Source organism: Dermacentor albipictus, chromosome 5 (assembly GCF_038994185.2).
Source record: "Dermacentor albipictus isolate Rhodes 1998 colony chromosome 5, USDA_Dalb.pri_finalv2, whole genome shotgun sequence".
NCBI lineage: Eukaryota > Metazoa > Arthropoda > Arachnida > Ixodida > Ixodidae > Dermacentor > Dermacentor albipictus.
Genome location: NC_091825.1, coordinates 88,075,653 through 88,097,298, shown reverse-complemented (window position 1 = coordinate 88,097,298; position 21,646 = coordinate 88,075,653). Strand labels below are relative to the sequence as shown.

Below are 21,646 nucleotides of genomic sequence, written 5' to 3'. Positions count from 1 at the left end.
CGTGTTGGCGTTGTAGGGGTTGAGGGACGGACTTCGGTATGAAAACCCAAACTTGGGAGTATTTATTCTACATTATATACAGGGACGTGAGAGTCAAGTAACATTAGTACAGACATTACGGGCCGGCAGCAACTCGGACGCTGCGGCCCGCGGCAAGAAGTTCGAGAGAGGTGAATCAGGGAATCAGGGCCTGTCCCAGAATCTCAGGTCTCTCTGGAAGGCTTCTTATAAACCCTTCGAGCACTGTAAGTCACGTCATGTTTGACCAATGGGAGAGTCCGCTCCGATGACGCCACTTTCAGCCAATGGTAGGCGCCCATGTCGCGGTGTCACACTCCACAGCTCGTCCAACAGCTCCATATCTAACAGCTCGTCCTCGCCCCGGTTGTTCTGAATGGCCGGTGAACTCAATTCGCTGGCCATGAGGAACGCTGAAAGAAGCTGCAGGGTACTGGGGTCGAGCCTCGTTTGACAACCCACGGGATCCTTGGCCCTGGAGAACAGACGTCAAACAAACAAAACAACACAGCGCTGCCCCACGTGTAAGCGCAGGCTCTTCACCCCTGACTCGCCAGGCTATTACTAAGTCAAAATGAACCCTGATCTTTTAGTTCCCCAATTTTGACAAAGCAGTTCCAACCACCCTTCCAAACAGCTATCCATTTCTCCTCGATTGCCGACAAGACCAGAGTACTATTGTTGTTGCAAAACAAAAGGGTCGTTGACGATGCAAACAACAAATGAAAACAGCCGAACATAACTTAAGTGGCCTAACCACACGAACAGCATGTTTCCAACCCTACCGCAGTGGCGTACTTATCTCACGTATTGGTGCCACTGAACAATCTGGTCAACCTCACAAGTACGTAATCACAAGCGCACTAGCCTTGTGGTCACTAAACAGAACGCGTACTTGCGTTGTAGGCAAACTTTTCATTCACGCTTACTCACGTTTCTTCCTTTAGTCCCTCTAGGACACGTGACATAAACGAACAATTAAACTTGCGGGACTTACACACTCCGCAGAACTCTTAAAATAATGCGTCTTTTAATAACTCGTTCCACGCGTACTTATCAGAGAAGTCAGAATACGGCTGCCCTCCACACACACTAGCAACCCAGTCATAAATCTGCTTCCTTCCGTCCACACAGGACACGCGCTAATGGAAATAAAAACGCTTCTCAGTGCAAATCATGCACTCACTCAAATCTACGCGCTTAACCTTACAAAATTCAAAAACGCTTAAAAAGAAAGAAGGTTAAATAACACACGCGCTTTACCATAGGCCTTTCGACGATAACCTTGACCTTCAGGTTACTCACACACACACAAAAAAACCTATCTACTTATTAATGAGCATCTCGCGAGACTACATGTTTACATAAACCTCATCTTTCAAATCACGGAGCTTCTCAAACGAAAACACAAACAAAGCTCATACCTTTACATCTTGAAAGAAATCCTAGTCTCAATTCGCGAAAAACATTCCGATGCTCAAAATAAAAAACAAGACAATTCATTTCTACGGAAGCGCTCCTGGCCTCCCTTTCCAAACGCTTACGCCTGACTCATACTTTCAGCCTGACCCGAGGTGGGCGAAGTTTCAAAGCTACTCTGGCTGCCGAGAGACAACAAAAGGGCTGACTCACTATCAACTCCTTCAAGACGTTACAGTCTCCTGCCAATTTGCGTCCTCCCGCCCCGCTTTCAACAGGACCTCGAGTGACCGCGTCGCTACTCCCCACCTGGTCTCGTCCTGCCACCTTGCGTTTCTTCGAACTGCACGCTGAGCTGTGAAAAGAACTACGGAACGACGAGGAGCTTAACTGCCTCGTGCCCTTTGTCCGCGTCCGTGCAGAACATTCTTCGCGGTCCCCCTTTGACCTGTGGCTCGAACGTTTTCGATGCGTCAACATCGTCCGAGACGACCGCATCTTTTTCCTCGCGCCCTGCCCATTTGGGTTTCTCGCCATCTTTGGCGGCGTTACATTAGTTACCGACTTTCGGTCTTTACCGCGCTTTTTTTTTTCGGCGCTTTCTTTTTGCACTCGCCTTCATGTCGCCTTCTCGTGCCTCGTGCTGGCCGGTACACATTTCGTCGGCCCGGATCGGTCTCTTACCCGCACAGTCTGAGTGATTCTCGCTTAAATCAACACTCGCTCTGCCTCGACTGGCGGACAGCTCAACCGACTCTGGCACAATGCAGCAGGCTTTACTCGAGTAAGACAACTCGCACTCTTGCGAACTGCCCTCTGCTACATTGCCCAGCTCACGCTGTGCATCGGCACACAGCCCGTCGGTATCGATCGCTGTCTCACGCGCACAGTCCGAATGATTAATAACTGAACCATTCATATCTAGGCTATCTAGACTGGCGGAGAGCCGCACCGATCCCTGAACAATGCAGTTGTATTCTCTTGAGCTACGCAGCTCACAATCCTGAGAATTACCCTCAACTGCATCGCTCAGCTCGCACTTCACTTCTGCACGCACATCTGGCTATACATGGGTGCTCGCTTCTGTCGGGTCAGAAGTGCCCTTTTCTTCGCTAGCAATACCAGCGACGCACACACGCGGTAACTGTGCCAATTTGTTCGCAGCTGGCCTAGCTGTCTCCACAGTCATCTGTTGGCACAGCACCTCGTCGCTCTCACTACGGCCTTTAACGGCCTCTGTTGCCACTAAGGCATCGTTAGCAGCTAGCCTTTTCCCTTCACTTATGAATCGGCAGCCAATCTCACAGGCACTACTCTTTTATTCGGCTTTTGGCGAAAATCTGCTAGATGCTTCCTCATTTTTTCGCTCTGTACTTCCTACAGAATTTTCAGACAGCCGTTGTCTCTGTGCCAATAACTGATCACAATACTGTATCTCTTTGATCAGTGCTGCCTTCTCTCTCTCATACTTTTCCTCTCGCTCACGTTCGCGTTCAATCTCACGTCCGTGACGCTGACACCTAAGAGTAAGTTCTTGAAGCTCATGCTTCCGTTCATTCTCGCGTTCTTCACGCTGACGCTTACTCCTAAGTTCACGACGCTCTCGCAAACGTACACGACGCGCACGCTCCCGTGGCTCCTGTATCACCTCCCAAGCAAGCTCAATGCTTTTCTCATCATTGCCACTATCTTGAATCGCCTTTATGATAGCTGGCGTTTTCATCCGTTCGTCCGCCTCAACTCCCAAATCGTCGCACACCAACAACAAGTCTAACCTCGTCAACCTTCTAAGATCCATGGCAGCTGCCCCGACAGGTGGTTAAAACTGTTTTCCTTAATTAATTTGTGCAAACACACAATGCATCAAATTCCCGATTCCCAGAACTATCAAAATGAACACACAACATTTGAGTCTGGCGAATCAAAAGGAAAAAAACCACGCGCTCACTTACGGTTGCAGCACCCTGCCATCCGGTTCATTCGTCCGCTGTTCCCGGTTCCTCCGGACTCCCTGGGTCGAAGGCTCGCTCCTTCTTCGCTACTCCCAGTTTCTTCGGACCTCTTTCGACGAAGGCTCTCTCTTCTTCGTTCTTCCCGGTTCCTTATGATCTTTCTCGACGAAGGTTGATCCGTAGCGCTGCCACCAGCTGATGCATTCGGAGGCGATCCTACCGCTGCCAACCAGATGTAGGGGTTGAGGGACGGGCTTCGGGATGAAAACCCAAAACTTGGGAGTAATTTATTCTACATTATTTACAAGGAGGTGAGCGACAAGTAACATTCGTACAGACATTACGGGCCGGCAGCAACTCGGACGCTGCGGCCCGCGGCAAGAAGTTCGAGAGAGGTGAATCAGGGAATCAGGGCCTGTCCCAGAATCTCAGGTCTCTCTGGAAGGCTTCTTATAAACCCTTCGAGCACTGTAAGTCACGTCATGTTTGACCAATGGGAGAGTCCGCTCCGATGACGCCACTTTCAGCCAATGGTAGGCGCCCGTGTCGCGGTGTCACACCTGGCGGCTCTCTGTGGTCTTGCCTCGCAGACTGGCAATGCACTTCTAACGAGGAGAAGGGGAGGGCTGCTCATGCTCCATTGTCCGAGGCCCACCTGCTAATCCCGGCGGCGCACGAACTTGTTGGCACGTGAACTTGTTGCCTTAAACTTGTTTGCTCGGCCGCTCCTCTGGAATGTGCTTTCCTGCTTCGGCATTCTTCAATTAGCTGTGCTGCGACTCGAAGTGGTTTGGGGAACTCGAAGTAATCGCAGGAAACAGCTCCATATCTAACAGCGTGCGCCAGTGGTTTCAACAGCTAAGGTACCCTGTAAGTCCATTATATATCCATTTTTACAGTGGAGCTGTTAGAACCTTGCTGGGTTTTTCTTGACGTCCGCAGCTTCACCGAGCTGGGGTAGAGAGAGTTGAAAGAGAGCAAAAATAGAGTATAAAAATACCGTCGCGCACCATAACGACGTGGCGAGGGCGGGTGGAGCCTTGGGGGAGGGGGGGGGAGGAGGAGCGGCGCGGCGGTAACACAGGCGGTGTGACGCCATTGCCCTCCAATAAGAACCCGCGCGCTCGCTTCGGCAAATTTCAAGAAGCTACCAGGGGTGCGATCGGAGATGGTTGTTCGGCGCGTTCGTTCGGTTACCGGCGCCCGCGATTGGCCTACTCCGCGCTGACGTCGCCTGCCGCGGGGCGCCGCCCCGTTTTTGGTGACGTCAAAATGACGACACGCTCCTGTCAATCATCCGCCCACCCAGCATTTCGTCCGAACGCGACGGGAGTTGAGAAGTTTGGAGCGATCATACGGCTTCGCATGGCGCGTCTGCTGGATTGGATTGGATCCAACAGGCGGCCTTTTCGGCTGCGGAATGGCACAAATGGCACGTTTGAATCCGATCCATAGTTTAATTCTAGAAAATGGCGCTTCCGTTGGAAACCGGTTGTTTCGCTGGCGTTTCTAGAGGAAGGAGGAGAGTGGGCGGGGGTGCGAAACGCGTTTGAAGAAATGGCAGAATGTGAATTCCGGCGTCGTTTTTGTTTCTCGAAACAAATAATTCGTTGGTTGGACAGAGAAATCGACAACATCATCGGTGCCAGCGAGCCACTGGGATGTTGTGGCTGCCTCTTGAAAAGTGCGCCACTCTTCCCGTCGTTTTTTTTTTCTTTTTCCTTCTCGCTGTGCGCGACACCACCTAGGGACGACGCAAAGAACCTAATAGTTATAAATTGCAGTAGTCACACGTACTGCTATTTGAAAATGTGTTTGGGCTTGAGAAGAAAAAATACGTTTTTTTAGACAAAGATTTCATTCAATTGGAAGACGAGAAACATTTGGCTTTGTAGTATACTGTTTGCAAGCAGACGACAAACGACGGAGGTAAACTTCCGGGGAGGTGACCGCTTCCTGATTGGCTGCTCTCTCCGCCCCGCTGTCACAAATTTTGCATACTGCAACTTTGTGACGTTGCAGCAACTGAACAGAACGCGTATCGAACAAAATATCTCCGATCGCGCCCCAGGTACACGACGTCGTAGATAGCACGCATCAGAGCTAAGGCGTGTCAGTTGCCACCGCGTCGCATCGGTGCAGCGTCTGGCACACGACACCGACGCATATGGCGTCTCAGCGAAGCGCTTCTGTTGCGGCAAGTACCTCGAATGGCGCGCCGTCCAAACCGAAACCCCCCCCCCAGAAAAAGACGGCATGGGTTTTTCTGAAGCTTTAACTTCTCCGAGCACCACTGGTCCCTGGTGTTTGCGATAGCAGAGCCACGCATAATTTTTTCCGTAGTGTTCCCGTGATTAGTGCTGTTTTGCGGGCAACCTCACCCCCACTCCCCTTCACCCTCGAAAGCCACACAGCCACGGAAACTATATAGGCAGAAAGCGCACCAGCAGCTCATATTATTTAGCAATAGAAGGAGCGCAGTAATATAATGCTAATTACAATACTAAAGTTATAAAACTACACAAATATAACAGCATACCAGAGCGGCAACCCGCTCTAATATTAGTATGAGATGCTCCCTATGGAGTCCTTATGAAGGCCGTAGATCATTTAGAAGCGTAATGAGATTAGGAAGTCTGCGGGCATAAGGCGAGGTCGGCTCAGGCAATGCAAACGCACAATTGGAGATTGCTCGTAGAGGCGTCCGTCCTGTACGCAGCGGATGTGCATAAAATACATTCCAATAAAGGTTTCTACCCCTTGGGGTTTATCTTGTCCCAAACAATCAATAAACGACATCTATCTCACGCGCGTTTCCTTTCTTTAACGCTGCGTGCGCGGTAATTCCAGCTGTCGCGAACGGCACGTGCGTTATCAGCGTGACAAAGCATTCTTGACAGGAAAGTAGCGCGCGTGGAGTTTTCAAGAAAAAAAAAAAACGCAAGACAGGTGACAATTATGCTCCAAAGTGTGCAAACACTCCAAAGGGTGCAAATATTTTTAAAATTATTATTCATTGTAGTGTACCCTGATGATATTTTCCTTCTCTTCTTTTTTGTTCTTTTCCTTATTCTTTGAATCGAGGGGGACGCCTAACCTGGTCCGGCTTGTCGATGTCCCCGGTGAGCATAGGGTCACAGTCCCAGTACACAGCGTAGATGGTCAGCCCCGATAGCACAGACATTAGCAGAGTCACAGCCACGCCCGGGATATTAAGTAGAAGTGCCCTGCAACAACGCGGCACGCACTGCAATATACTGTACCTGCAGGTTGATCAATTTCTTACGTTTTACGAATCAATTTTTTTTATATAGCCTCTTGCAGCTAGCATAATTCTAGTTCTTGAGCCGCATTATTCATAGAGGCGGCCAATACTTGCACGAGGAAAACAAACTTAGCCAAATGAAGTACAAAGAATCACTAATTATATTTTGAATTACCTACTTTACGGCACATCTTGCAATTTGTTTAATTGTTGCTGGTGAGTTTGCAAGGCGTATCCACTTGGAATGAATTTCCAGAATGATGCGAGCTTGGAGATAGGCGCTATCAAACTTGCCGTAAAAATGCACTGCTGTTCCACTTTTTTAACAAAGCGCTTTTATATGCGCTGAAGCACAAAAATAGATGGAACGCCCATGAATTCTTCCTACACTTTGGGATATAATTTCTGAAAACTATAGCGCCAAACTGTAAATTCATGATCATCCTGGAAAGTTGATGAGTGAATTCTTGTTAATTAGTTGAATATGTGTTTCAGTTTCTCGTGCTTGTGGTGCCCCCCTCTTCGAATAATCCAGGTCAATGACAATAATTTTGGTATTTGACACAGGCGAATTTTTAAAAATTCCATAAATGGTAAATAGTATCACTCTGTATATCGCACACACGCCCGGACAATATGCGACCCGCAGAGTCACTACACATGTACAGGAGCAAATTCACTCCTGAAAACGCTATAATTGAACACTTGGGTACGAGACAGACAGCAATACGATGACGGGCCACGTCTGTGAGCTTGTGTTTTTAAAGATACGAATATAAAAGATGTATTCTCGTTTTCTGGATGGATTAGGTGACTCGTCGTCACAGAGTAAAGAAATGCAATAAAATGGAAAGTCCAGAAAACAATGAAAACTACTGAAGAGAGCCTCGGAGCATGTGGGGAAATTCGTGCATTGGCGCGAAAACGCTGGTGGAAATGACAGCGAGTCTCCGGCGGGCAGGTTTTCGTGAAGAGTGGAGAGAAAAAAGAAAGGGGTTTTGTTTGCAACCCCTGCCCGCAGGACGCAAAATAGAATACGCGCTCCGTATAGTGTCCTTAAAGAGGAACAACACAGTCGATTAGTAATTATTTTCAAACCTCCAGGATAGGATAGGATAGGGATAACTTTAATAAAGTGCCGGCAAACGACGATTTAACGAGTCGTGATGCTGGCCAAGCGTCGACCCGGGGTTATACCCTACTCGGCACTAGCCCAGTTGGGCCCGTTTGTAGTGGGTCATGAGGCTTGTGCTTTTCGAGCGCACCCCGGGCCTGCTGGACGGCCCATAGTTGTGAGTCCTTGTCTGCAGACTGCAGTGCACCTTGAAGGTCTGACGGGTAAGTCCTGGAGGTAGCTGCCGTCGGGAACCTGGCACAGTCCCACATGATGTGCCATTGGTCCGCCGGACCCGCTGCACAAACACCGCACAGCCCACTCGGATAGAGCTCTGGGTGAAGCACGTGCAGCATTGCAGGGGCGAGGAGTGACGCGGTCTGTAATTGTCTTAGGATTACGGCCTCCTCCCGACTGAGTGCCGGGTGGGGAGGCGGCATTGTCCGTCGAGCTAAGCGGTAACACTTGGTTACTTCGGCATAACTAGTCAATCTGTCCTTGGTTTCGAACCACCACACAGAACGGTCACTCTCGGGGGCTCGGAAAGTAAGCGCTCGCGCCGCCGAATGAGCCGTCTCGTTGTGGTTCGGTGAGGATGCGCACTCGCCGGCGTGCGCCGGGAACCACTTGATACGGACGGTGCTGCCGCGGTCTTGAAGTTGGAGCTTGCCGATGATGGCGGCCGTCGGAGCGCATATTCGCCCCTTGGCAAAGTTGCGCACGGCATTCCTCGAGTCGCTGAGCACGGTGCGACACTCGGCCTCGGTGATCGCCAGAGTGATGGCAACCTCCTCAGCGTCTGTGGCGTTCGTGCACCGCACGCTCGCCGCCGTTGTCTTGGTGCCGGTAGCCGCCGCAACGACCACTGCCGCGAAGCCTTGGGCGTGTTGTTCAGTGAGGGCCTTGGCCCGCGCCTGCCGCCGTTCTTGGTTGTATTCTGGGTGCATGTTCTTCGGGATGGGGTCCACGTAAATGTGGGCCCGCGCCTCATCTGTGATCTCGCACGGTTGCCGGCTGGGAGCTTGGGGGTTGTAACCAAGGGACGTCAGTATACTGCGGCCCGTCTTGGTGGTAGAGAGGCGCTCGAATTGCGCGGTGAGCTGCGCCTCGGCTATTTCTTCTAGAGTGCTATGAACGCCGAGCTGCAAGAGCCGAGCCGTACTCGTGGTCTCCATTAAACCCAGCGCCGTCTTGTAAGCCCGTCTGATCAGCGTGTTGATCTTGGTCCTGTCAGTGACGTGCCAGTTAACGTAGGCCGCAACGTAGGCGATGTGACTGATCACGAATGACTGGACAAGGCGCACGAGACTGTCTTCACGCATGCCCGCCCGTCGTGCAGAGACTCGACGTATGAGCCGGATGGCGTCCATTGCCTTGGTGGTAAGCTTGTTGATGGCCTCGTCGTTGCGGCCGCTCTTGTTGAGCAGCAGGCCCAGGACCCTGATCTTGGGAACTTCGGGGATGCGTTGCCCCGATGCAGTCACAATTTTGATGTGACCACACTCGCGAAGAGGAGCGCGCTTTCGTCCCGGTCGAAGTGGTGTGAGGACGAACAGCTCGGATTTGGCGGACGAGCACATGAGGCCTGTGCCATCAAGGTGCTGCTCGATGGCGGTAACCGCCGCTTGCAGCTGTTGCTCGATGCTGGCGTCGGTGCCGCCGGCCGCCCACAGGGTAATGTCGTCGGCGTAGATCGTATGCCGGACGCCGGTCCCCGCTACTGCCCTCGCTACCCCGATCATGACGAGGTTAAAGAGCAACGGCGCTATGACCGAACCCTGTGGAGTACCCGTACTGCCGAGCTTGTGTTCGGGGAGCTTGAGGTCTCCGGCCTGCAGTTCCACCGTGCGGTTGGTCAAAAAGTCCTGAATATAATTGTAGCTCGTTACCCTCATGTTGAGTCTTGATACTTGTCCTAATATGGCTGAGTGTTTGACTTTGTCGAATGCACTTTGTAAATCGAGACCCAGAATTACTTTGCTGCCTTGTGTCTTGTTGTCGACGATTTTTTGTTTGAGTTGTAACATGGCATCTTGTGTGCTGAGTCTGCGCCGGAAGCCGATCATCGTGTCAGGATAGAGGCCTTCCTTCTCTAGGTATTCCTGCCACCGGTTGGCGACCACGTGCTCCAACACCTTGCCCACGCAGGACGTCAGCAAGATGGGACGCAGGTTGCCGATGTCCCGTGGTTTGCCCGGTTTCGGTATCAGGATTGTTCTTGCCGTTTTCCACTGTCGGGGGAGCTTGCCCGAATGCCAGCATTCATTGAAGTAGTCGGTTAGGGCCTCTATCGAAGCGTCGTCCAGGTTGCGTAGCATCTTGTTTGTAACGAGATCTGGGCCGGCTGCTGAGCGGGTGTTGAGCTCGTGCAGCGCTACCCGTACCTCTTATACGGTAATGTCTCAGTCTACCCACGCGTTGGGCAGCCCCCCGTACGGCGGGTGGGTTTCCGTTGGCGTGTCTGGCAGATACTTGGCTTCCAGGCTCCTGATAACACGTCTTTTCCTTGTTGTTGTGTGATGGTGTGCATGAGGCGGGCCAGGCGGTCTCGCTGGGTTGACTTGGCATTTGTTTCGTCTAGGAGGTGCCGAAATAGATTCCATGTACAACTGCGATGCAATTCCCTGTCAGCTCGGTTGCAGATCTCGTTCCACTGTTGACGGCACAGGAGCATGCAATGTTATTCAATGGCCCTATTTAAGTCAGTCACCTTCTTCCTCAATTTGCGATTCAGAGGGTGCTGCTTCCAACGCGCCTGTATAGAACGTTTGGCCTCTATCAGATGGGCCAGGCGGCTGTCCATGATGATGACGTCCTCGTCTGTTTCTATGGTCTTTGTGGCTGAGCGCACTGCATCGCGGAGTTCCGCAGTCCAGGTTTCGATCTCTGTGATGTCTTGTGCTGTGGTGAGGCGCCCCTTAAGGTGGATACACACGCGAGGGCAAAATCCCGCCTGCTCCGCGGACAAAATTGTGACGTCATCACTTGAATCCGGCGCAGCCGAGTTAGGTCGCATTCCCACAGCCGGAGCGCCGTTTGCGGAATCCGCGTGCTTACTCTCGACGCCAACACCACGCACGTTGCCAAATTGTTGGGTACGAGTGCGCGTTCCAAGATAGACAGCTATCGGAGGCGGCGTTTGTTCTCGTTGGCTGTTCTACTCGAAGTGAGTGAAGACGGCTAGGTGTAGGCTGTAAAAAGAGAACGATTATGCTGCATGGAGGAAACCACGGATGTCGAAGAATACGCTTTGTGCTCAGAGCTTGCTTTGTGAAGATCTGCTCGAGTGTGATGCGGACGAATACAAGCGCCTACTGCGCGTCAGCAGCACGCAGTTTTTCGAACTTCTGACCCGCGTTCAACATACAATCGAGCGGCAAGGAACCATCGTGAGACCATCTGTGCCAGCGAAGACACGGCTTCAAATCACTCTTCGCTTTCTCGCCGCAGGTAAGCACTAGCGTTTGCTTCAATTTGAAGTATCAAGTGTTACTTTTCATGAGGCGCACTGACTTTTAAATCGAAGGCATCCCCCAGCTTTCTCGACTGCGACTGCTGCCGCTCTCTTGGGAAGTGCGCGCTTCACGTTGCGTGTAATGTCCGCGTGCACTTATTTCCGTTAGCCCGTGGACGCAGGAATGAAACGAAAAAAAAAAAGAACGAAACCACTCTTTAGCGTCCTACATCTCTGTGCAGTGTGTACAATGACAAACACATCTTCGTTGTGACATGACTGCCCTTACCTCTCGCAATGAACAGTTCGTGTATTTCGGCGTAGATATAGCGAATGCTACGGCGCATCAACATTATAGTACTAAATTGTTTTGACCGGCACGGCGCATGAACATCGCATAAACATGCTGCATAAGAATGTTGGAAATATGGTGAAATAAAGACAACTGTGTGTATGGAATTTAGTTTCATAGCATGAAAATAGCCGCTTTATAAGAGATTCGCTTTACACAGATTCCAGTGTGAATATCAGATGTGCATATTTTATTCGAATGTGGAGTTCTGTCTTTGTTAATTTTTAGTGTAACAAACAATTTCTTGTTTTTCTTTTTTTAATAGGAGAAACGCACTACTCCTTAAGCTGACAGTTCAGGGAGGACACTCAACTGTCAACCAGCTCATAAGAGAGACATGTGTGGCAATCTACCTGGAGCTGAGAGACGAACTCTTGAAGACCCCCAAGACTGACCGAGAGTGGTCTAGAGCCATGTGAGACATCAAAGAAAAGTGGCAGTTCCCCAATTGTATTGGTGCGATAGATGGAAAGCATGTGTGCATCAAGCCAAAGATTAAGGCTCTTGGTATATCAACTACAATAAAACCTTCAGCATAGTGCTATTTGCGCTTGTTGATGCGAACTATAGGTTTCGCTATTTGGACATTGGTGCCCCTGGTTCACAAGGTGATGGCGGAATTTGGCAGTCAACACCTCTGCGAAAAGGAATTGATGAAATAAAATGCGGGACTGCCCAAAACCGTAAAAGTGGCAAGTTCGCCGGATCTTCAAATGCCCCCGGTTATTGTAGATGATGCTTTTCCTCTGGGTGAAAATTCCTGAAGGTGCGGCGTTTGTTCGCGAAAACCGTTTTTAGAAACTCTGCAGAGGTTCAATCAGATGAAAAAAACATAATGGTACAAATCTAGAAGAGCATTCCCAAAAATGATGTAAATGTTTCGGCTACATGGTTCATATTGAACTGGCAACATGCTGCTGACCACAAAAAAAAAAGAGAGACAGGGCTGAGCGCAGAAATGACAGAGCGCCCTGCCCTCTCTCTTTCTTTATTTTTTGGTTACGCAGCATGTCATTATTCCAAAAATGAAGTTATAGCTAATAATACACACCGACAGAGTAAGGCGCTGATTCTGCATGCCGCTGAGCCATTTCGAGAGCGATCTCTTGCCATAGCCTGTTCCGCAGCAACGCTCTTGTATAATCGGCGCTGCGTATCCATCAACAAGAGCAAAAAAGTACCGGTTGCTTCGTCATTTAGCATTTTCTTGTGCACCTCACTCATGTTGAGGTAACGCAGGCTGCGCGGTCTAAATAGAAATGCGCGCGCAACCACGACTCGCCTTTCCCGCTGCACCACAACAAAAGCACATGCGGTCACTCCTGCACACTGCTGCACAACAAAAACACATGTGGCATCAAGCCACGGATGCATCAAGCCAACAACACGCCATCGTAGCCACGGCAACCCGTCCAATGTTGGCAGATTTGACGCTGACTACGTTAAATTGAAGCCAGACGACCGCCAAACGGACGGATGGAAATACCGGCGAGCATTTTCAATCCGGACCGCGAGCGGAGGAGGCCGGACAAGGCGAGGGCGGCAAGTTTTGATGACGCGCGCGTCACGTGATGCGTCATCCGCTGCGAAAATTCCTCCTCCGTCCAGTCGTGTGAATGCACCTTTAAGGTGGATACACACGCGAGGGCAAAATCCCGCCTGCTCCGCGGACAAAACAGTGACGTCATCACTTCAATCCGTGTAGCCGAGTTAGGTCGCATTCCCACAGCCGGAGCGCCGTTTGCGGAATCCGCGTGCTTACTCTCGACGCCAACGCCACGCACGTTGCGAAATTGCTGGGTACGAGTGCGCATTCCAAGATAGACAGCTATCGGAGGCGGCGTTTGTTCTCGTTGGCTGTTCTACTCGAAGTGAGTGAAGACGACTAGGTGTAGGGTGTAAAAAGAAAACGATTATGCTGGAAGAAACCACGGATGTCGAAGAATACGCTTTGTGTTCAGAGCTTGCTTTGTGAAGATCTACTCGAGTGTGATCCGGACGAATACAAGCGCCTACTGCGCGTCAGCAGCACGCAGTTTGTCGAACTTCTGGCCCGCGTTCAACATACAATCAAGCGGCAAGAAACCATCGTGAGACCATCTGTGCCAGCGAAGCCACGGCTTCAAATCACTCTTCGCTTTCTCGCCGCAGGCAAGCACTAGCGTTTGCTTCAATTTGAAGTATCAAGTGTCACTTTTCATGAGGCGCGCTGACTATTAAAGCAAAGGCATCCCCCAGCTTTCTCGACTGTGACTGCTTCAGCTCTCTTGGGAAGTGCGCGCTTCACGTCGCGTGTAATGTGCGCGTGCACTTATTTCCGTTAGCCCGTGGACGCAGGAATAAAACGAAAAAAAAGAACCAAACCGCTCTTTAGCGTCCTAGATCTCTGTGTAGTGTGTACAATGACAAACAGATCTTCGTTATGACGTGAATGCCCTTACCTCTCGCAATGAACAGTTTGTGTATTGCGGCGTAGATATAGGAAATGCTACGGCGCATCAACAGCACTAAATTGTTTTGACCGGCACGGCGCATGAACATCGTATAAACATGTTGCATAAGAATGTTGGAAATATGGTGAAATAAAGACAACTGTGTGCATGGAATTAGGTTTCATAGCATGAAAATAGCAGCTTTATAAGAGATCCGCTTTACACAGATTCCAGTGTGAATATCAGATGTGGATATTTTATTCGAATGCGGAGTTCTGTCTTTCTTTGTTAATTTTTGGCGTAACCAACAATTTCTGGTTTTTCTTTTTTCAATAGGAGAAACGCACTACTCCTTAAGCTGACAGTTCAGGGAGGACACTCAACTGTCAACCAGCTCATAAAGAGAGATGTGTGGCAATCTACCTGGAGCTGAAAGACGAATTCTTGAAGACCCCCAAGACTGACGGAGAGTGGTCTAGAGCCATGCAAGACATCAAAGAAAAGTGGCAGTTCGCCAATTGTATTGGTGCGATAGATGGAAAGCATGTGTGCATCATCAAGCCAAATATTCGGGCTCTTTGTATTTCTACTACAATAAAACCTTCAGCATAGTGCTATTTGCGCTTGTTGATGCGAACTATATTTTTCGCTATTTGGACATTGGCGCCCCTGGTTCACAAGGCGATGGCGGAATTTGGCAGTCAACACCTCTGCGAAAAGCAATTGATGAAATAAAATGCGGGACTGCCCAAAACCGTAAAAGTGGCAAGTTCGCCGGATCTTCAAATGACCCCGGTTATTGTAGGAGATAATGCTTTTCCTCTGGGTGAAAATTCCTGAAGGTGCGGCGTTTGTTCGCGAAAACCGTTTTTAGAAACTCTGCAGAGGTTCAATCAGATAAAGAAATCGAAATGGTTCAAATCTAGAAGAGCATTCCCAAAAATGAAGTAAATGTTTCGGCTACATGGTTCATATTGAACTGGTAACGTGCTGCTGACCACAAAAGAAGAAAAACGAGAGACAGGGCTGAGCGCCGAAATGACAGAGCACCCTGCCCTCTCTCTTTCTTTATTTTTCGGTTACGCAGCATGTCATTACCCAGAAATGAAGTTATAGCTAATAATACACAAACGACAGAGTAAGGCGCTGATTCTGCATGCCTCTGAGCCATTTCGAGAGCGATCTCTTGCCATAGCCTGTTACGCAGCTGCGCGCTTGCATAATCGGCGAGCTCTATATTCAATAGCGCTGCGAATCCACCAACAGCAGCAAAAAAAGTGCCGGTTGCTTCGTCACTTAGCATTTTCTTGTGCACCTCACTCATGTTGAGGTCACGCAGGCTGCGCGGTCTAAATAGAAATGCGCGCGCAACCACAACTCGCCTTTCCCGCTGCACTATAACAAAAGCACATGCGGTCCCTCCTACACACTCCTGCACAACAAAAACACGCGTGGCATGAAGCCACGGATGCATCAAGCCGACAACACGCCATCGTAGCCACGCCAACCCATCCAATGTTGGCAGATTTGACGCTGACTACGTTAAATTGGGGCCAGACGACCGCCAAACGGACGGATGGAAATACCGGCGAGCATTTTCAATCCGCACCGCGAGCGGAGGAGGCCGGACAAGGCGAGGGCGGCAAGTTTTGATGACGCGCGCGTCACGTGATGCGCCATCCGCTGCGAAAATTCCTCCTCCCTCCGGTCGTGTGAATGCACCTTTACGGAATTCGTCCCAGTCCACCCACTTATGTATAATGGTATTGCTCCGTAATTGGTTGGGTATCGTAATTTCGAAGATGTAGTGGTCACTGCCCAGGTCGATGCCCGTGTTGTGCCATGTTACTTTGCCCGTGTGGTCATTTTTTATGAACGTAAGGTCTGGTGTGGTGTCTCGTGCTACGGAGTTGCCGATGCGGGTAGGATGCGCGGGGTCCGTGATTAGGACACATTTGTGGTCCAGGGTATCCTGTAATAAGTCCCATCCCTTGGCCGTGTCCTTCACATAACCCCACGCTCGATGGGCGGCGTTGAAGTCCCCTCCGATCAGCAACGTGTTGTCTCTGGCTTGGGTGCTGGCTGTGTGTAGTAGGGTCTTGAATTTCTGTGTTTGGTGCTTGGGGTTACTGTAGATGTTGGCGATGAACAGGCTGCCTTTCCGTTGTTTGCTTGGGATGATTTCGGTGAAGGCATATTCCACCATGCTGCGGCCGCGTTTGAGTTGGTGCTCGATGAACGTGAGCTCTTTGCGGACGAACGTGCAGACGCCCCGTCCCTCCGCTTGGCTAACGTGAGCGCGATACCCAGGGAGGGTGGGGGTCACCGTCACCGTTTCTTGCAGCAGGATAATGTCGGGTTTCTTGTTTACTGTGGTAATATGTTGCTGCAGCACTGCTTTCTTGTTGCTGTAACTGTGGCAGTTCCACTGCCAGACCGTAAGGCCCGGTAGCGATGCTATTGTGGATTCGTGTTGGGACATAGTTGTGGCGAAGGTGTGGCTTGCGTCTGTTCTTGGAGGTATGGGTGTTTGGCGAATTCCGCTGAAAAGATGGGGCTGCGGACTATGGGCTTGAGGGTGTGTTCAATGAATTCGAAACGCTCTTGTATGGTGCGGAAGGACGTGGTGATCAGTTCCTCCAGCCGTGCCAGTCGTTGGTCGGTCACGGCAGCCGTGCTGGCGTAGGTGTTGGCGAGCGCTTCAATTTTGGCTTCGAGCTGAGGTTCCAATTGGGTCAGGTCCTTGTAATGTCGTGATGAAGTGCGTGTTTGTTTCTTGGTGGTTGGGTCAGTGGTCTTCTCCTCCTGGGGCGCGTCTTGGGTTTTGTCCTTTGGTTCTGTGACTTGGTGCGATAGCGTGTCGGAGTTCTGCTCGGGGACAACGGTGGGTGTTGGTTCGGTGCGTGCTCGTTTCTTGGGGGTTGGATCAGTGGTCTTCTCCTCCTGGGACTCGTCTTGGGTTGTGTCCATTGATTGTATGCCTTGGTGTGATGGCGTGTCGGTGGCGGGTGTAGGTGTCTCGCATGACTGAGCTGGCTCTTTCCTTTGATGGGCTTGCTGTGCTTGAAGTTCTTTCTTGACCTCGGCTAGCTCTTAGGCAAGCCGGCGCGTGGTTTCTATCAGGGTCGCATTGGTTGCGCGGAGTTGTTCAAGTTCCTTGCAGTACGGGCTGGTAGTCCACGCCTGCCAGGTGCTCGGAATGCTTCGGTCACTAGTGGCGCTGTTGGAGCTGGCGCTGCTGCCTTTAACTTCGCCCTTGGCTACGTCGGCCCAGCTGACTTTGTCACGGGAGCGCGATCACTTTGCGCCGCAGCTGTTCCTGTTCGATGAGTCACGGCCGCGGGATGCGCTGCGCGAGGCATGACGGGAAGCGTAACGTGATGCGTGGCGCGAGGCATGGCGCGACGCGACGCGCTGCGGGATCCGCCACGGGAAGCGCTGCGCGAGCGGGAGCGTTCTAGGCGTGGGAAGGCGCTTGATTCGAGTGCTTGCTTTCGCTGTTCTTCGGCGTTACGGCGTTCCCATCGCCGTCGCCAAATTAGCCTAAACACTTTAAGCTTTCGGCTCACACCACCCAAACCAGTGCCACATTTGTCTGCAAATTTAAAATTGCAGTCACATTTGTTTCTTCCAAGGTAACGAGGAAACAATATAAGCGTTTCATATAACGCGCTTGAACAGAGAAGCAACGAGGGTTTAGCAGTTTTCATTAGCCCGCAATTAGCCGATATGCTTCAAAATTCGCCCTCAATAGTCCCCTCCCCACATTCCCTCTAACTACGAACTCAGTGAATGGTCCATTTCACCCATGACACCGCAAAAAAAAATGTGTATGAAGTTTTCTAGGCACTAGCAGATTTGCTGTAAAAGGAATCTAAATTGAGAAAAGGTGTAAAAAAATTTGGAGGACGCTTAAGCTTCGCCTTCAAGAGTGGGACGCGACAGCGTTCCCGTCGACCCGCCAAGGGGTATAAGACAATGCGCTACGGCACAGCGATCACTTACGATGCGCCCCGCATCGGACTTAGCGCCCACCTATCACGCGGTGAGCGTCGAGCAACGCAGCGTTCGGCACGCCAACGAAACGTGCGCCTGAGCGAACGGAACGAACCAAAGAACTCGGTGTCTCGGAGGGGAAACGATCTACGCCAGCCAAACGTCGTGATCGGCACGGGCAGAGAGATAGATAGTAATCTAAACCGGGAGCACGGCGAAGCGTCGTCAGGGGAGAGGGAGTCCCGCGACGCGCCTGGCAGCGGTCCCAATGCGCGCGCGGCGCGCCTCCTGTCGGGGCAGCGCCGTACATTGAGAGGAGGGGGTCTTCTATGTTTGCCGCAAGATGGCTCTGCGTGTGCGGAAAGCGAAGAAGAAATGCAACGGAAACGCACTTCGCAACTCGTGTAATTGTGACTTCTGTACGTTTCATGTTCATAATTACCGATATACACCGCAGTATAACTTTCTACGGCTCGTTTCGAAGGCAACACCGCATTCACTAGAGGCGCGTTTGCACCGCTTGGAAGCATCGAACTCGTGGCTGAGTGGTAGCGTCTCCGTCTCACACTCCGGAGACCCTGGTTCGATTCCCACCGGGCCAATCTTGGAAGTTGCTTTTTATTTATGAAGCGCCTGCCGTGATTTATCGCTCACGGTCAACGCCGACGCCGACACCCGACACCGACGCCGACGACACCGGCTTTTCTTCGACACGAGCTCCTTAACGCTATCGCGTTAAAAGTCGCAGTTCCCCCGGAGAGCGATCGAAATTTCGATCGCTCTCCGGGGGAAACTGCGACTTTTTCAATCGAAAATTATTAATTGTGCAAAGTAAAGTTAGTAGTTTTATCAGCCGCATGGACAGCTGTAAACATTCGCTTACTGAGTGAATTAACAAGTAGGTTATAACGCGCGGACACGCAAACCCGAACACATCTGACTCGATGACCGCGGACATTCGCTGTGAGAGCGCTGGTGTGATGAAAAGTGGCTGCAGTGGCGAACGAATTCTCCTTCGTGCGGCCTCTCACTTCAATGCAAACCGAGTGCAAGAGAACACAGCGCACACAAAGCCATGAGCTATCCCGGGTCTTTTATCCTTCGATCGTACAGCAGATTACCTCCAAGATACAATGCGCGCAGCCATTGCGCGCAATGCGCGCAGAGTAGAAGAGGAGATGCACACTAACCTGCCCCCTTCATTGCGGGCGTGAGAGAACGGTGTGCGCCCAGCCCGCCTTCCTTTACGCCGCCGCATCAAGTAACCATCCTTCTTGGCTCACACCCTCGCAAGCTTTCCCTCGAACCTATAGCTAAAGCATACGGCAATCGGCCTCGATCTCGCGACCTTATCGCTGTTGTACTTTATGCAGAACATCACGGCGACGCCGGCGGCGGAAAGTCGCCTGGAGTTTCCATATAATTACTATCGTATTGAACGGTTTCGAGAAGGTAGTATGGCCTCTTTATCACCCTTCAGCTTACTGGGCGGTCACCTACTGTCATACGCTTGGGGTTTTTGCCCGATGGTAAATTCCTTCGTACAAGCAGGCAGATGTAAAAGCATGCGCCTCCATAAGGGTAGTGGTGGTGGTGTTAAAGTTTATAGAAAGGGGGAAGGGGAAAGGGGGATGTGGCTGAGGGATCGGGTTCAAGTAAGGCCCTGAGCCTGCTTAACCTTCTCCGCCCAGTCCACCAGTTCAAGCTGTCGGTCGACGTCCCCGGAACTGAGCCAGGCTGTCCAGTAAGTTTCGCTGCTGACGGGGGGATGAGAAAAGGGGAGCGAGGTGCATTCCCACATTATGTGTGTGAGTGTGTGTACTTGAATGTTCACTTCTTTTAACCGATGTTCGATACTTAGTGAGCGGTGTACGCATATACAAAGAACAATAGCTTGCCCGGTTATCGGGTAACTCCAGAGTACGTCAGTTCAAAGTAATAGTAGAAAACAAAGGGAAATGAAACTTAGCGTGCCATATGTCTTACGTTTGCTGGATGAACTAGGGACGACTGCAGTATGTGTCTCTCTGCCCCCTCGAAGAAAATGCCTTTCTATGAAGCAGGTATCAAAAGCCGAAAAGATACCGCCTGGAACCTCGCACCAAATCTTCTCCCGGAGATCTTCGTGCGCAAGTTTTACAGGATCGATCACAATTCATACATCCTCAAATAATTCGAATTTTGCCTGTAATGCTAAACAGTGACGCGATAGCTGAAGAATACGCTGATAGCCTTAGAGTGTTTCGTGAGATATTTGTCGGAGTGAACATACGCAGTTGGGGAGCGAGCTTTTTTTCTTTCCGGAAGTAAAGGGACTGTAGTCGCACTCGTTTGTGGAAGACGCCTCCCGGTGGTGAAGTGGAGAGGCTAGGCTTTTCTTCCTCCTCTTACATATACGGGCTTAGCCACTGGAGCCTGCTAAAACAACCCTTTACTTTCTAACTGATTAATTATTTCGGCGTTTCTCTAATCTATATTTGGGCTACCCTATTCATATAGGCCTTACGCTATCCTTGAAGAAAAGAAGACGACGTCAGCGCCATCCAGTAAAAGACAGAAGAAGCCGAGCGCCAGAAGGATACTCATGAAGGCGAAGCAGACGGCTCAGTCATTGTCATTACATGCAGAATAAGAAAGCTTAATGTGAGACCAACTCCGCGAGGAGGAAGACAATGAGCTAGAACAAGAGAAATGATCGGACGCCAGCTCTATAGATGCAATACGCTTATGTTGAGTGGTCGTTAGCCAATCAAGACAGCTGCTTGCGCTATCGCGCTCTCTAGGATCACTATTTACCACTCGTGTACGTCCGGCAGTTTGGCTGAGAGTTGAAATCGTGGAGTGCCAATCTGTTGGTCGTAAACTGGAATCCTCATGGCGCAATGCAGATTTTTCTTTCGTTGTAATTTTCTCGCATAAAGCCTTGGGATTCCAGCAACGGCACCGGCAGTCACCGCGGGCATGCAAAACGACTAGAGGAGCGAGTGCATAATTATCGCTGCAAAAGAAAAAAAACAGTTCCTATACGAAAAACCAGCACGTGGCAATACTCAGTCACGTGATGGCTGCTTCTTTATGCGTCCAATCAAATTGTAGCTGCTGCTGCTATCATGGCGGAAACAGCGCACTCGATCACACGCACGCGCACGTGCACTGTCGCTGAACAGTATCTTTACGAAAAACCAGCAGATAGAAACACTCAGTCACATGATGGCTGCCTCTTTATGCATGCGTCCGATCAAATGGTAGCTGCTGCTGGTATCTTGGCGGAAACAGCGCACTCACACGCACGCGCACGTGCACTGTCGCTGACGTCGCAACGGAACATCAACATAACGCAGAAAAAGTATACCAAAATGCTCTAACGATTAATTTGGGTGATTATTAAAAGCATCACAGAGTACATTAGGATGCAATTGTTTCGGTGGCAAATGCATCATTCGCCTCGGCGGACGAATTGGGAACATGTGATAATCACTATTGAATGAAATAATTGACTGACATTCGCCAAACGACTTTGTACAGTAAACACGGATAGGTCAGCCTCGAGAAGTGCGGTCTATCCTGTTCAGCAATGAGGGGTCAAAATAACGTTGACCTCCTGGAGTTACTTAACGCGCTACTAAAGAGCGCTGAACAACTTC

General features: G+C 50.6%; 1 protein-coding gene across 1 annotated transcript in view; it reads right to left on the bottom strand.

Annotated features, from left to right (window-relative positions):
- Positions 1-21,646, bottom strand: part of LOC135915976 (sodium-coupled monocarboxylate transporter 2-like) — a 76,605-nt gene that overhangs the window by 23,137 nt on the left and 31,822 nt on the right. Inside the window, exon 8 of the mRNA XM_065449155.2 lies at positions 6,487-6,616. Within this exon, the coding sequence (XP_065305227.2) occupies positions 6,487-6,616 (130 nt within the window). The remainder of the gene's footprint in view (positions 1-6,486; positions 6,617-21,646) is intronic.